At 42.2% G+C, this 15,932-nt stretch overlaps 1 protein-coding gene across 1 annotated transcript; it reads left to right on the forward strand.

Annotated features, from left to right (window-relative positions):
• Positions 1–13,702: 13,702 nt before the first annotated feature.
• LOC127312229 (aquaporin NIP1-4) lies at positions 13,703–15,030 on the forward strand. Its single transcript, XM_051342732.2, has 5 exons — positions 13,703–13,867; positions 13,992–14,216; positions 14,312–14,509; positions 14,601–14,662; positions 14,743–15,030. The coding sequence occupies exons 1-5, from the start codon at positions 13,703–13,705 to the stop codon at positions 14,939–14,941; spliced, it is 849 nt and encodes a 282-aa protein (XP_051198692.1). The 3' UTR covers positions 14,942–15,030.
• The last annotated feature ends 902 nt before the right edge of the window (positions 15,031–15,932 follow it).

Here is a 15,932-nt window from a genome sequence, read left to right on the forward strand (position 1 = left end):
AGAACCTCTAAGGTTATGGATGTGCTGTTGCCACTAGGGATAAAACATTGATGTTATGTCCGAGGATGTAGTTATTGATTACATTACGCGCAATACTTAATGCAATTGTCTGTTGTTAGCAACTTAATACTGGAAGGGGTTCGGATGATAACCTGAAGGTGTACTTTTTAGGCATAGATGCATGCTGGATAGCGGTCTATGTACTTTGTCGTAATGCCCAATTAAATCTCACTATACTCATCATAATATGTATGTGCATGGTCATGCCCTCTCTATTTGTCAATTGCCCAACTGTAATTTGTTCACCCAACATGCTGTTTATCTTATGGGAGAGACACCTCTAGTGAACTGTGGACCCCGGTCCAATTCTCTATACTGAAATACAATCTACTGCAATACTGTTCTACTGTTTTTTGCAAACAATCATCATCCACACTATACATCTAATCCTTTGTTACAGCAAGCCGGTGAGATTGACAACCTCACTGTTTCGTTGGGGCAAATTACTTGGTTTGTGTTGTGCAGGTTCCACGTTGGCGCCGGAATCACTGGTGTTGCGCCGCACTACATCTCGCCGCCATCAACCTTCAACGTGCTTCTTGGCTCCTACTGGTTCGATAAACCTTGGTTTCATGCGAGGAAAACTTGCCGCTGTACGCATCACACCTTCCTCTTGGGGTTCCCAACGGACGCGTGCTGTACGCGTATCAAGCTCTTTTTCTGGCGCCGTTGCCGGGGAGATCGAGACACGCTGCAAGGGGAGTCTCCACATCCCAATCTCTTTACTTTGTTTTTTGTCTTGCTTTATTTTATTTACTACTTTGTTTGTTGCATTATATCAAAATACAAAAAAAATAGTTGCTAGCTTTACTTTATTTGCTATCTTGTTTGCTATATCAAAAACACAAAAAAAATTAGTTACTTATATTTGCTTTACTTATTTCAACATGTTTCCTTTTAATTTTACCGTAAAAGACATACCGGTAGGACGTGGGTCTATAATTGGGAGAAATAATATAGAAGAATTTTTCAATCATGTTAGTACCGTTGAAGATTTTGAGGATAGACACTTGGTAGAACTTGCTCCTACTTATGAAATTGCTGCTGCTTCTTTAGTTCGCATGTTGGAAACTAAATTTGTTAATCTCAATCCTATAATCCAACACATGTTTCTTACACTCGGTGATATGGAAGAAGGGGAAAAGAAAGATTTTGTTCTAGAAACCCTTTTTAGAGAATTTGGTGGTATAGCAAGAGAGGCTAGAAAGGTCTTTATTAAATATAAGATGCTTGGTTCTTATACCAATTTTGTTAGTATCCTTGAAAAGATGGATATGGATAGAATTAAGTATACTAATAATGTTAATAATGGTGGGGAGATTAAAGCACCAATACCATGTAAGCTCCTAGCAATGCATGAAGCACTAGAAAATAACTATGCTTGGCTTGTTCCTGAAAATTTGTTTGATGAAAGTAGCAAGCCCAAGATTAATGAAAAGGGAGCCGCTGAAACTTATGTATCCAATATACTATGCATGGTTGAGAAAACTCCAAACCCCGCTGTAGACGCATCATCTCTTGATAATACTTGATACACACTTTCTGCGCCTAGCTGAAAGGCGTTAAAGAAAAGCGCTTATGGGAGACAACCCATGTTTTTACTACAGTACCTTTGTTTTATATTTGAGTCTTGGAAGTTGTTTACTACTGTAGCAACCTCTTCTTATCTTAGTTTTGTGCATTGTTGTGCCAAGTAAAGTCGTTGATAGTAAGGTTCATACTAGATTTGGATTACTGCGCAGAAACAGATTTCTTTGCTGTCACGAATCTGGGCCAAATTCTCTGTAGGTAACTCAGAAAATTATGCCAATTTACGTGAGTGATCCTCAGATATGTACGCAACTTTCATTCAATTTGAGCATTTTCATTTGAGCAAGTCTGGTGCCTCAATAAAATTCGTCTTTACGAACTGTTCTGTTTTGACAGATTCTGCCTTTTATTTCGCATTGCCTGTTTTGATATGTTCGATGGATTTTTCGATTCCATTGACTTTCAGTAGCTTTGTGCAATGTCCAGAAGTGTTAAGAATGATTATGTCACCTCTGAACATGTATATTTTGATTGTGCACTAACCCTCTAATGAGTTGTTTTGAGTTTGGTGTGGAGGAAGTTTTCAAGGATCAAGAGATGGAGATGATACAACATGATCAAGGAGAGTGAAAGCTCTAAGCTTGGGGATGTCCCGGTGGTTCACCCCTGCATATATCAAGAAGACTCAAGCGTCTAAGCTTGGGGATGCCCAAGGCATCCCCTTCTTCATCGACAACATTATCAGGTTCCTCCCCTGAAACTATATTTTTATTCCATCACATCTTATGTGCTTTGCTTGGAGCGTCGGTTTGTTTTTGTTTTTGTTTTGTTTGAATAAAATGGATCCTAGCATTCATTGTGTGGGAGAGAGACACGCTCCGCTGTTGCATATGGACAAGTATGTCCTTAGGCTTTACTCATAGTATTCATGGCGAAGTTTCTTCTTCGTTAAATTGTTATATGGTTGGAATTGGAAAATGCTACATGTAGTAAATTGCTAAAATGTCTTGGATAATGTGATACTTGGTAATTGTTGTGCTCATGTTTAAGCTCTTGCATCATATGCTTTGCACCTATTAATGAAGAAATACATAGAGCATGCTAAAATTTGGTTTGCATATTTGGTCTCTCTAACGTCTAGATAATTTCTAGTATTGAGTTTGAACAACAAGGAAGACGGTGTAGAGTCTTATAATGTTTACAATATGTCTTTTATGTGAGTTTTGCTGCACCGCTTCATCCTTGTGTTTGTTTCAAATAGCCTTGCTAGCCTAAACCTTGTATCGAGAGGGAATACTTCTCATGCATCCAAAATAATTGAGCCAACCACTATGCCATTTGTGTCCACCATACCTACCTACTACATGGTATTTCTCCGCCATTCCAAAGTAAATTGCTTGAGTGCTACCTTTAAAATTTCTATCCTCTACCTTTACAATATATAGCTCATGGGACAAATAGCCTAAAAAACTATTGTGGTATTGAATATGTACTTATGCACTTTATCTCTTATTAAGTTGCTTGTTGTGCGATAACCATGTTCCTGGGGACGCCATCAACTACTCTTTGTTGAATATCATGTGAGTTGCTATGCATGTTCGTCTTGTCTGAAGTAAGGGAGATTTACCACTAAAATGGTTAGAGCATTGCATATTGTTAGAGAAGAACATTTGGGCCGCTAACTAAAGCCATGAATCATGGTGGAAGTTTCAGTTTTGGACATATATCCTCAATCTCATATGAGAAAATTAATTGTTGCTACATGCTTATGCATTAAAGAGGAGTCCATTATCTGTTGTCTATGTTGTCCCGGTATGGATGTCTAAGTTGAGAATAATCAATAGCGAGAAATCCGATGCGAGCTTTCTCCTTAGACCTTTGTACAGGCGGCATAGAGGTACCCCTTTGTGACACTTGGTTAAAACATGTGCATTGCGATGATAATCCAGGTAATCCGAGCTAATTAGGACAAGGTGCGGGCACTATTAGTATACTATGCATGAGGCTTGCAACTTGTAAGATATAATTTACATAACACATATGCTTTATTACTACCGTTGACAAAATTGTTTCTTGTTTTCAAAATCAAAGCTCTAGCACAAATATAGCAATCGATGCTTTCCTCTTTGAAGGACCTTTCTTCTACTTTTATTGTTGAGTCAGTTCACCTATCTCTCTCCACCTCAAGAAGCAAACACTTGTGTGAACTGTGCATTGATTCCTACATACTTGCATATTGCACTTATTATATTAATTTACATTGACAATATCCATGAGATATACATGTTATAAGTTGAAAGCAACCGCTGAAACTTCATCTTCCTTTGTGTTGCTTCAATGCCTCTACTATGAATTATTGCTTTATGAGTTAACTCTTATGCAAGACTTATTGATGTTTGTCTTGAAGTACTATTCATGAAAAGTCTTTGCTTTATGATTCATTTGTTTACTCATGTCATTTACATTGTTTTGATCGCTGCATTCATTACATATGCTTACAATAGTATGATCAAGGTTATGATGGCATGTCACTCCAGAAATTATCTTTGTTTATCGTTTACCTGCTCGGGACGAGCAGGAACTAAGCTTGGGGATGCTGATACGTCTCCGACGTATCGATAATTTCTTATGTTCCATGCCACATTATTGATGATATCTACATGTTTTATGCATACTTTATATCATATTTATGCATTTTCCGGCACTAACCTATTAACAAGATGCCGAAGAGCCAGTTGTTGTTTTCTGCTGTTTTTGGTTTCAGAAATCCTAGTAACGAAATATTCTCGGAATTGGATGAAATCAACGCCCAGGGGCCTATTTTGCCACGAAACTTCCAGAAGACCGAAGAGTCAACGAAGTGGGGCCACGAGGTGGCCAGGAGGTAGGGCGGCGCGGCCCCACCCTTGGCCGCGCCGACCTGTCTCCTGGGCCCCTCGCGACGCCCCCTGACCTACCCTTCCGCCTACAAATAGCCTTCGTCGCGAAACCCCCGATCGAGAGCCACGATACGGAAAACCTTCCAGAGACGCCGCCGCCGCCAATCCCATCTCGGGGGATTCAGGAGATTGCCTCCGGCACCCTGCCGGAGAGGGGATTCATCTCCCGGAGGACTCTACGCCGCCATGGTCGCCTCCGGAGTGATGTGTGAGTAGTCTACCTCTGGACTATGGGTCCATAGCAGTAGCTAGATGGTTGTCTTCTCCTCATTGTGCTTCATTGTCGGGTCTTGTGAGCTGCCGAACATGATCAAGATCGTCTATCTGTAATTCTATATGTTGTGTTTGTTGGGATCCGATGAATAGAGAATACCATGTTATGTTGATTATCAATTTATATCTATGTGTTGTTTATGATCTTGCATGCTCTCCGTTACTAGTAGATGCTCTGGCCAAGTTGATGCTTGTAACTCCAAGAGGGAGTATTTATGCTCGATAGTGGGTTCATGTCTCCGTGAATCTGGAGGAGTGACAAGAACCTCTAAGGTTATGGATGTCTTTGTTGCCTCTATGGATAAAACATTGATGCTATGTCCGAGGATGTAGTTATTGATTACATTACGCGCAATACTTAATGCAATTGTCTGTTGTTAGCAACTTAATACTGGAAGGGGTTCGGATGATAACCTGAAGGTGGACTTTTTAGGCATAGATGCATGCTGGATAGCGGTCTATGTACTTTGTCGTAATGCCCAATTAAATCTCACTATACTCATCATAATATGTATGTGCATGGTCATGCCCTCTCTATTTGTTAATTGCCCAACTGTAATTTGTTCACCCAACATGTTGTTTATCTTATGGGAGAGACACCTCTAGTGAACTGTGGACCCCGGTCCAATTCTCTATACTGAAATACAATCTCTTCGCAATCTTGTTCTCTTGTTTTTACGCAAACAATCATCATCCACACTATACATCTAATCCTTTGTTACAGCAAGCCGGTGAGATTGACAACCTCACTGTTTCGTTGGGGCAAATTACTTGGTTTGTGTTGTGCAGGTTCCACGTTGGCGCTGGAATCCCTGGTGTTGCGCCGCACTACATCTCGCCGCCATCAACCTTCAACGTGCTTCTTGGCTCCTACTGGTTCGATAAACCTTGGTTTCATACTGAGGGAAAACTTGCCGCTGTACGCATCACACCTTCCTCTTGGGGTTCCTAACGGACGCGTGCTGTACGCGTATCAGTAACTCAGAAAAATCTGCCAATTTACGTGCGTGATCCTCAGATATGTACGCAACTTTCATTCAATTTGAGCTTTTTCATCTGAGCAAGTTAAGTGCCCCAGAAAAATTCGTCTTTACGGACTGTTCTGTTTTGACAGATTCTACCTTTTATTTCGCATTGCCTCCTTTGCTATGATTGATGGATTTCTTTGTTCCATTAACTTTCAGTAGCTTTGAGCAATATCCAGAAATGTTAAGAATGATTGTGTCACCTCTGAATATGTGAAGTTTTGATTATGCACTAACCCTCTAATGAGTTTGTTTTGAGTTTGGTGTGGAGGAAGTTTTCAAGGATCAAGAGAGGAGGATGATACAATATGATCAAGAAGAGTGAAAAGTCTAAGCTTGGGGATGCCCCCGTGGTTCATCCCTGCATATTTCAAGAAGACTCAAGCATCTAAGCTTGGGGATGCCCAAGGCATCCCCTTCTTCATCGACAACTTATCAGGTCACCTCTAGTGAAACTATATTTTTATTCCGTCACATCTTATGTGCTTTACTTGGAGCATCTGTATGCTTTTATTTTCGTTTTGTTAGTTTCATTCTCTGAATAAATTCATGCTTGTGTGGGAGAGAGACACGCTCCGCTGTTGCATATGAACACATGTGTTCTTAGCTTTACTTTTAGTGTTCATGTCGAAGGATGAAACTGCTTCGTTCATTATTATAGTTGGAAACAGAAAATGCTACATGTGGTAATTGGTATAATGTCTTGAATAATTTGATACTTGGCAATTGTTGTGACTCAAATAGATCATGTTTAAGCTCTTGCATCATGTACTTTGCACCTATTAATGAAGAACTACATAGAGCTTGTTAAAATTTGGTTTGCATGATTGGTCTCTCTAGAGTCTAGATATTTTCTGGTGAGGTGTTTGAACAACAAGGAAGACAGTGTAGAGTCTTATAATGCTTGCAATATGTTCTTATGTAAGTTCTGCTGTACTGGTTCATAGTTGTGTTTGCTTCAAACAACCTTGCTAGCCTAAGCCTTGTATTGAGAGGGAATACTTCTCGTGCATCCAAAATCCTTGAGCCAAAAACTATGCCATATGTGTCCACCATACCTACCTACTACATGGTATTTCTCTGCCATTCCAAAGTAAATTACTTGAGTGCTACCTTTAAAATTTCATTCTTTGTCTTTGCAATATATAACTCATGGGAAAATAGCTTAAAAACTATTGTGGTATTGAATATGTACTTATGTATCTTATTTCTTATAAGTTGCTTGTTGAGCGGTAACCATGTTTCTGGGGACGCTATCAACTATTAAACTTTGTTGAATATCATGTGAGTTGTTATTCATGTTCGTCTTGTCTGAAGTAAGGGTGATTTATCATGATCCAATGGTTTGAGTATGCATATTGTTAGAGAAGAACATTGGGCCGCTAACTAAAGCCATGAATCATGGTGGAAGTTTCAGTTTGGACATCAATCCTCAATCTCTTATGAGAATATTATCTGTTGTTAAATGCGTATGCATTAAAGAGGAGTCCATTATCTGTTGTCTATGTTGTCCCGGTATGGATGTCTAAGTTGAGAATAATCAAAAGCGAGAAATCCAATGCGAACTTTCTCCTTAGACCTTTGTACAGGCGGCATAGAGGTACCCCTTTGTGACACTTGGTTAAAACATATGTTATGCAATGATAATCCATGTAAATCCAAGCTAATTAGGACAAGGTGCGGGCACTATTGGTAATCTATGCATGAGGCTTGCAACTTATAGGATGTCTTATGCATAACACATATGCTTTATTACTATCATTGACAAAATTGTTTCTATGTTTTCAAAATGAAAAGCTCTAGCACAAAAATAGTAATCCATGCTTCCCTCTGCGAAGGGCCATTCTTTTACTTTATGTTGAGTCAGTTTACCTACTTCTTTCTATCTTAGAAGCAAACGCTTGTGTCAACTGTGTGCATTGATTCCTACATATTTGCTTATTTGCATTCATCATATTACTTTGTGTTGACAATTATCCATGAGATATACATGTTGAAAGTTGAAAGCAACTGCTGAAACTTAAATCTTCCTTTGTGTTGCTTCAATGCCTCTACTTTGAATTTATTGCTTTATGAGTTAACTCTTATGCAAGACTTATTGATGCTTGTCTTGAAAGTACTATTTATGAAAAGTCTTTGTTATATGATTCAGTTGTTTTAATCATTGTCTTTACCATTGCTTCGAATCACTGCATTCATCTCATATGCTTTACAATAGTATTATGATAGCATGTCACTTCAGAAATTATCCTTGTTATCGTTTACCTACTCGAGGGCGAGTAGGAACTAAGCTTGGGGATGCTTGATACGTCTCAAACGTATCTATAATTTCTTATGTTCCATGCTACTTTTATGATGATACTCACATGTTTTATACACACTTTACATCATTTATATGCATTTTCCGGAACTAACCTATTAACAAGATGCCGAAGAGCCAGTTGCTGTTTTCTGCTGTTTTTGGTTTCAGAAATCCTACAAAGGAAATATTCTCGGAATTGGACGAAATCAACGCTCAGGGTCCTATTTTCCACGGAAGGTTCCAGAGCATCGAAGAGGGTCCAGAGGGGAGCCAAGGGGGCCCCACCCCACATGGCGGCGCGGCCAAGGGGGGGGGCACCCCCCTAGTGTGTGGGTCCCCCAGGACCCCTCCGAGGCTGCCCTTCCGCCTACTTAAAGCCTCCATCGCGAAAAGCCTAAAAACATAAGCCACGAATTGACGAAACTCCAGAAAGACTCCAGGGGCGCCGCCGCCATCGTGAAACTCCAATTCGGGGGACAGAAGTCTCTGTTCCGGCACGTCGCCGGGACGGGGAATTGCCCGCAGAGTCATCTCCATCGACACCACCGCCATCTTCATCACCGTTGCTGTCTCCCATGATGAGGAGGGAGTAGTTCTCCCCCGAGGCTGAGGGCTCTACCGGTAACTATGTGGTTAATCTCTCTCTCTCCCATGTGATCTTTATGTGATCATGAGCTTTGTATCACTATTAATCTATGTGCTACTCTAGTGATGTTATTAAAGTAGTCTATTCCTCCTCCATGATGTAATGTTGACAGTGTGTGCATCATGTAGTACTTGGCGTAGGTTATGATTGTAATCTCTTGTAGATTATGAAGTTAACTATTACTATGATAGTATTGATGCGATCTATTCCCCCTTTCATAGCTATTGTTGACAGTGTGTATGCTATGTTAGTACTCGGTCTAAATTGCAACGGTCTATTATTCACTCTAGAGGTTATTTAAATATGAACTCCGGATGTTGTGGAGCTTGTTTACTCCGGCTTGAGGTGTGCTTTTGTAGCCCTACACAATGAATGGTGTTTGTTATCCAACAAGAGAGTGTAGAAAGTAGCATTTATTTATTCAGTTATGTGATCAATGTTGAGAGTGTCCACTAGTGAAAGTATGATCCCTAGGCCTTATTTCTAAGCATTGAAACACCGTTTCCAACAAGTTCTATTACATGTTTGCTTGCTGCCATCTTTATTTCAGATTGCAATTACTACTTACAATCATCCATATCACTTGCATTTTACTATCTCTTCGCCGAACTAGTGCACCTATACATCTGACAAGTGTATTAGGTGTGTTGGGGACACAAGAGACTTCTTGTATCGTAATTGCAGGGTTGCTTGAGAGGGATATCTTTGACCTCTACCTCCCTGAGTTCGATAAACCTTGGGTGATTCACTTAAGGGAAACTTGCTGCTGTTCTAAAAACCTCTGCTCTTGGAGGCCCAACACTGTCTACAGGAATAGAAGCGTGCGTAGACATCAGTGGGCGTCGACCGTGGTTTCGAGCTGACCATCGTTCTTGGCCGTGCGGGCGGCAAGGCGGCGGAGGTTGTGGGTCGCGGCATAAGTCTCTGCCTGCCTCGCTGCCATAGTTGAAGACGAAGTTGTTCCCTTTCTAGTCTTGTTCGTACCCCGCCGGAGCTAGGTGATGGGCATGTGGGTGGTGCTGGCGATGGTACCGGGGGAAACCTTTGGGAAACCACGACGAGGACGCCGTTGCTGGTGCCATGCTCCTTCTTGAAGGCCTCATCGAGGTATCATCCACACTACTACTCATCTGCGTGGGCAAAGGCCTTAGGTTCTCCTTGCGGACGGCGACGGCGTTGCGATATCGTTTCCCTTCTTGGAGGCGCCGCCATGGGGACTGCAGAGGTGGGGTTTAAACTACGATGTGTGGGGACTTGCCCCGTTCGGCGAAGTCTTCGCCTCGTGTCGACTGGTAGGTGCCTGACACGATACTCAGTCGCCCCATTGCCCCTGCTTGCTAGTGGGTCGACGTCCTCGAGCTTGGACGAAAGGAGAAAGGGTTCCCCTTTATGGAGGCAATGACCATGGCCTGGCGAGCGAGTGTCCATGCCATATTGGTTCTGTTCATCCGCGAGGGTAGGCCTTGCCCTCTTCCTCCGTTTCCTCTTCGGTGCGTCTTCTTCCTGCAGCTTCGGTCTGGCGTGGTGGTTGTTCCTGTGTTGTTGGTGATCTCAGTGAAGCTCCATGGCGTCTTCGGTGGATTCTCCCTTGGCAGTCCAGCTCCCGCTGTTCCGCTGTGTTCTTGGGGAAACTCCTTCGCCTCCCGATGGTACGATGCCCTTCGATCTAGGGTGAGGGACAAGGGGTCCCTTTCCGGATGTGGAGACGGCGACGTTTTTGGATCTTGTCCTGTCCGGTGGGAGCATATGACACCACGCTCCGGTGGTCTCCCCAATCGCGCTGACTGCCTGGAGTTGTTATTGACGCCTAGCTGTGGTTTAGGTGTCTCAAGCGGTGCTCTTTATCGATTTATAGTTTTTTTGTGTAGCCTTTTCCTTTGAGTTGTCTGTAAGCTTGTCTATACGGGTTGTTGGTGGCTTTATTAATTTAAAGATGAGCTAGGGCCTTATGTTTAAAAATAGCACAAGCTCCATGAGTGCCCTAACAACTCATCATAGATCATAAACTATAACAAATGGGCACATAACTACAATATTCTCTTCGAAAAGGAAAGATGTATTTTAGACTCTCATATATTGGAAGCCTACATATGCTATCTATCAACTTTAAACATAATATTTTGCAGTTCAACTTTTGATATTTTGTACTTTCATGATCTCAAACTCTAATTGTGATAGTTAGTCCAGTTTCCAACATTAAAGTAGTTATTCTTCACAAAGATCCTTTTTTTCTCGAGTTATAGGATAAATTAAGATGGGGCATTACAATCTTTTTAAGTAAAATATCTAATTAATTTTAGTCTCCAACCGATTGGTTGAGAACAGATTCAATGCAACAACTCTTACACCAAATACTTTTGAAATTCTAAATTTTAATAAAGAGAGTCTATCCTTTAAGATGTTGCAAAGATTTTCTTTAGAGTCCATCACAAAATAAAAATAGTGCAGAGTAACAGATCCGCTTTTCCCTCCTAGCTAGAGCTTTCCAGATATAGCCACAGTTTCTTCAAGCTGCAACCTTGTAAAACCCACTTGGTGCTTGGCGAGCTATCGCATTGCAATACAAGAGAAGGCATGACGTAGGGGTGTTACCTCCACACGAGGACCTGAATCTGGGTAAATCTGTGTCCCTCTCTGTTGCACTGGCCGATCTTCTAGCGTTGACGTGGCCCCCTGTGTTCGATAACCTTAAGGGTGCTGCCAAGGTACCCGTGTCCCTTTCGAGACACGATACCCCGACAATATTTGGATGTGAAGTAGGCGATTTAACTTTCAAATATCTAGTCACTCCCATTCATTATAGGAAATTTCTTAAATAAGGAACGGAAACCAGTGGAAGATTGCTTTGAGCGCATACTTGCATCTTGGTTAGGAAAAATGATCCCATACAGAGACCATCTTGTACTAATAAATTCCGTCTTAACCAGCCAACCAATGTTCCTACTTTATTTCTTTTAGGTACGTATAGGGGTACACAAAAGACTTGACTTATATAGGTCACTCTTTTTTTCTAGCAAAGTGATGAGCTTAAAAAAGAAGTATACGCTAACAAAGTGGAACATTATATGCCGTCCAAAGGACCACGGGTTCCTAGGAGTTGAGGCACTTGAGTTAAAAAGTAAGTCTTTATTTTTTAAATGGATTTTGAAAATTCTTTCCGGGGAAGGAGTGTGGCAAGAGTTACTATGAAATAAGAACCTTTGCGGCAAAACCCTCTCTCAAGTGCAAGTTAAACCCACTGACTCTCCTTTTCGAAAGGGATTATGGTTATTAAAGAGGACCTCTTCAAACATGGCGCATTAGCTATGGACGGTGGTACATCCACACGTTTTGGAGGACTCGTGGCTAGGTGATTCTCCATTAGAATCTCAATACCGTCTCTATATAACATCATTAGGTACAAAAAAAATTATGGTTGTCGATGTCTTACAACATAGACCGTTGAATATAGGTTTCACACGTTCCTTGTCCAATGATAAATGGGAAACTTGGATTAGGCTAGTATGGAAACTAGTGGGATTTCAACTTACACATCAACCAAATAGTTTTAAATGGAACCTTACTAACAATGGCGTTTCATGTCAAATCTATGTATGCTGATTTTACAAATGTGCATATGATTTTCCTAAAAAGATACATGTGGAAGCTAAAAGTACAGCAGAAGATAAAGATCTTTGTGTGGTTCCTTCGTATAAAGTCTTTGTTAACTAAGGATAACCTTGCAGAAAGAACATAAAATAGATGTATGTGTGTTCTGTGATTCTCAACCACTTATGTGTATCTTGCCCTTTTGCTCGCCTAGTTTGCAAAGTCGCCCACTTCACATACAACATCCCTCCCCGTGCTAACGTAACAAATATGTTTGGTAATTGCCTAAATGGAATTGATAAGAAAATTAAAGGACAGATTCGAGTGGGAGTTTGCGCTTTAGTTTGGGCAATTTAAAATTGTCGGAATGATGTTGTCTTTTAAAGAGTGGCAACACCATTTTTTGTAGGTTATTCAAAGAGCGGCTTCTTCGATCTACATGTGGTCTTACCTTCTTCCTGTAGGCAGCATATTGATACTAGATGCAATCGTCTGATGGCAGTATGTTATCCTCAGCCAGGATGGTTGTCAGCCCTTCTAGACACATACAAGATGCATTGTGTTTTCTAATTAGATGGCTTATTTATACCGCCACATTATGTGATGCTTAAGTTGTAACTGTGATATTTTGAATGCTGCAATAAAAAAAAAAGTCATATGCTTCATTTCGATGCAGAGGTTGATGCCCCCATTTCAAAGAAAAACCTATATTAGTCCTCCTTCTAGTTGACATCTTTTGGTCCTTTAATGTCTTCTCCCTGAGCGTCAAATATCCTTGTATTCACCAAAACAAAAAAGAAATGAAGTTTATGGACCATAGAACATACCCTGAAATGTTTGTCACTCGTGGTAATGCTGAGACACTACGCGCGTCTACATCAGTTGTCCTAAGAACTGCATGTTTTTGCATTTACCCAACTTGGCGATTCCTCTGATCTTTGTCTTCTCTGGTAGGTTCTTGGAGTTCTCGATTGGATATGATTTTTCTAATGTGGCAATGATGCACATGATTATGTAGTATCACCTTCTGCCTTCGATGTCCGGGGTGAATCTTCTGTAGTAGTTTACCTTGTTGCTCTGAACCCAATACCTCAATTACCAACAAAACTATTCTAGACCAGTCTCGGCAAATCCGAGGAATGAATGGAAGAGACATAGCATGGTGGAGCTAGCCGAACAAGTCGATGGTTATAATATGCAACCTGAGGGCCTTGCTGGTGTTATATATATAGCTTCGACCTGCTCAGTGCTTAATTACTTCTGTCATTTCTCTTTGTTTCCACATTCGGCTCAGCCGGGTTTCGTCACCTGGTCTTGAAGTGCATCAGAAGAGTGAGATATGGCACGGAGGGAAGACGACTCGGCGTACACGAATGGATCGGTGTCGATGAATGATTTTTCCGTGGAGGATGGGAGGAAGGAAAAGGAGGTGTATGCTGATAAGCAGCCTGCAGACGAGGACGTCGTCTGTGGCGTGCCTGTCTCTGTTACTTTCCTTCAGATGGTAAGTTAAGACTATATGTATCTCGATTGATTCCTAATTCCCTCCATGTAAATGCCTGTGTTCATCAGTTTTCTAGTTTTATCCAACGCTTGCTTTGGTGATGCTGGTTTGTGTACGTACGTAGCTCCTCGCCGAGTTATTCTCCACATTCTTCCTGTTGTTCGCCGGCATGGCCGCCATCGTAGTGAACAGTGAGAAGGGGGGAGCGGTGACGTTCCCCGGGATCACCGTGGTGTGGGGAATGGCCGTCATGGTCATGATCTACACCGTTGGCCACATCTCCGGAGCGCACATGAACCCCGCCGTCACCGTCGGCTTCGCCATCGCCCGCCGGTTCCCCTGGAAGCGTGTAAGTGCGCGCGCGTCATGGCCAAATTGAATCACCACGCGATAACTGAACAACCTGCAGGAACATACATATATATGATGTAAATGTCCAAGCAGGTGCCGGCGTACATGGTGGTGCAGATGGTGGCCGCGTTAATCGCGAGCGTGATGCTGCGGCTGATGTTCGGCGGCAAACACGAGTTCGCCCCGGTCACGCAGCCCACGGGCTCCAACATCCAGTCGCTCGTGGTGGAGTTCATCACCACCTTCTACCTCGTCTTCGTCGTCATGGCCGTGGCTACAGACGACCGAGCCGTAAGCTAGTCAGCCATGGCCGTGCATACACTACTGACGAGAGACATTTAGCAATACACGTACGTACTTACCGTTTCTCGTTTTTGAGCAGGTGGGTCAGATGGCTGGGCTGGCTGTGGGCGCAACCATCATGCTTAACGCGCTATTTTCTGGGTACGTTGTTGTTGCTTCTGAATTTCAAGGAATGGTCATCGATCTTCACCTCCATTGAATCATTGACGTTTTATCGACAGGCCGGTGACCGGAGCATCAATGAACCCGGTGAGGAGCATCGGGCCGGCGCTGGTGGCGGGCAAGTTCAAGTCGCTCTGGGTGTACATCCTCGGGCCGTTCGCCGGCGGGGCAGCCGGAGCGTGGGCTTACGGCCTCATCCGGCACATCGGCAAGCCACAGCGCGAGATCACCAAGACCACGGACCGATCAGGCCACTAAGCTTCTAGCTATGCTACTAAAACCCTGTACGTGGTCGTCTGTTCTTCGGATCAATCGACCCTGCCAAGGGAGGACCGATCAATAATTGGACTATACGTGTACTATATCTGAACGATGCATTCCTAGCTAGTGTAATAGCATAGCTATTATCGTTGTACTTACAGAGGGACAATATATACGAAAGAATATGCATGTGTTTCTTGACTGGCTGGTGTATTGTAGTGATCAGTGAGGCGATAATCGAGATGTACCGAGTCTTTTAGTGTTTCTAGTTATTGCCTTGTGTATGTGTCATCTTTGATCATAGAACTATTAACATCTGTTAAAGAAAATATTAGAAGATTAGATCCAATCATGAGTATATATAGTTTTAAAACTCTGGGTCTGATTGGTTGCTGGTAGGGTTTGGTCGCATCTGTGGAACATGGCTTCGTGGATGCTTTCTGAGGAAATGCAATCTCTAATCATGTTGTGCAAGTTGTTTGGTTGCAAACAATTTCTATTCCGTATCAGTTGTGAAGCAAAGTCTCTGGCGTTTGGTTGCCCACAAATCGCGTTTCAACAAATGCAACAACTGTTTGGTTACAGCCCTGCGTACCGAATATGATCACCTCCTACCTTCTTGGTGAGCTTACCCACTTCACCGTATATGCCCAAAAGGTGTTCAACGAAATAGAAAATAACAGGAAGACAACCATAGATCACATAATCAGTAGGGCTAGCATACGTATAATTGTTCTAGCAGTGGAGTTGCACCACGAGGTCACAAGTAGCAGCTCGTGATGCAACATAAGTTCATAAACCGAGGGATTACGTAAATACTACCTCACAAAATATACATACGTGCCATCAATGCAGATCAACCGTAAATACTCCCAAAATATACATCATGAATGCGGTGTTTATCATTGTCAGCAGAACAAGCACAATAACAAGCATCCAATCCTCGGGTTTCTCAGAGGTAATACTTGGTCAGGAAGTTGGTCAACCA

Source organism: Lolium perenne, chromosome 7 (genome assembly GCF_019359855.2).
Source record: "Lolium perenne isolate Kyuss_39 chromosome 7, Kyuss_2.0, whole genome shotgun sequence".
NCBI classification, from domain to species: domain Eukaryota; kingdom Viridiplantae; phylum Streptophyta; class Magnoliopsida; order Poales; family Poaceae; genus Lolium; species Lolium perenne.

Excerpts from the sequence above, each read along its gene's own strand:
- LOC127312229 (XM_051342732.2), top strand. The coding sequence starts at position 13,703 with ATGGCACGGAGGGAAGACGACTCGGCGTACACGAATGGATCGGTGTCG. Across the intron at positions 14,217-14,311 it reads GCCGGTTCCCCTGGAAGCGT|GTGCCGGCGTACATGGTGGT; the intron begins GTAAGTGCGCGC and ends ATGTCCAAGCAG. Across the intron at positions 14,663-14,742 it reads CTTAACGCGCTATTTTCTGG|GCCGGTGACCGGAGCATCAA; the intron begins GTACGTTGTTGT and ends TTTTATCGACAG.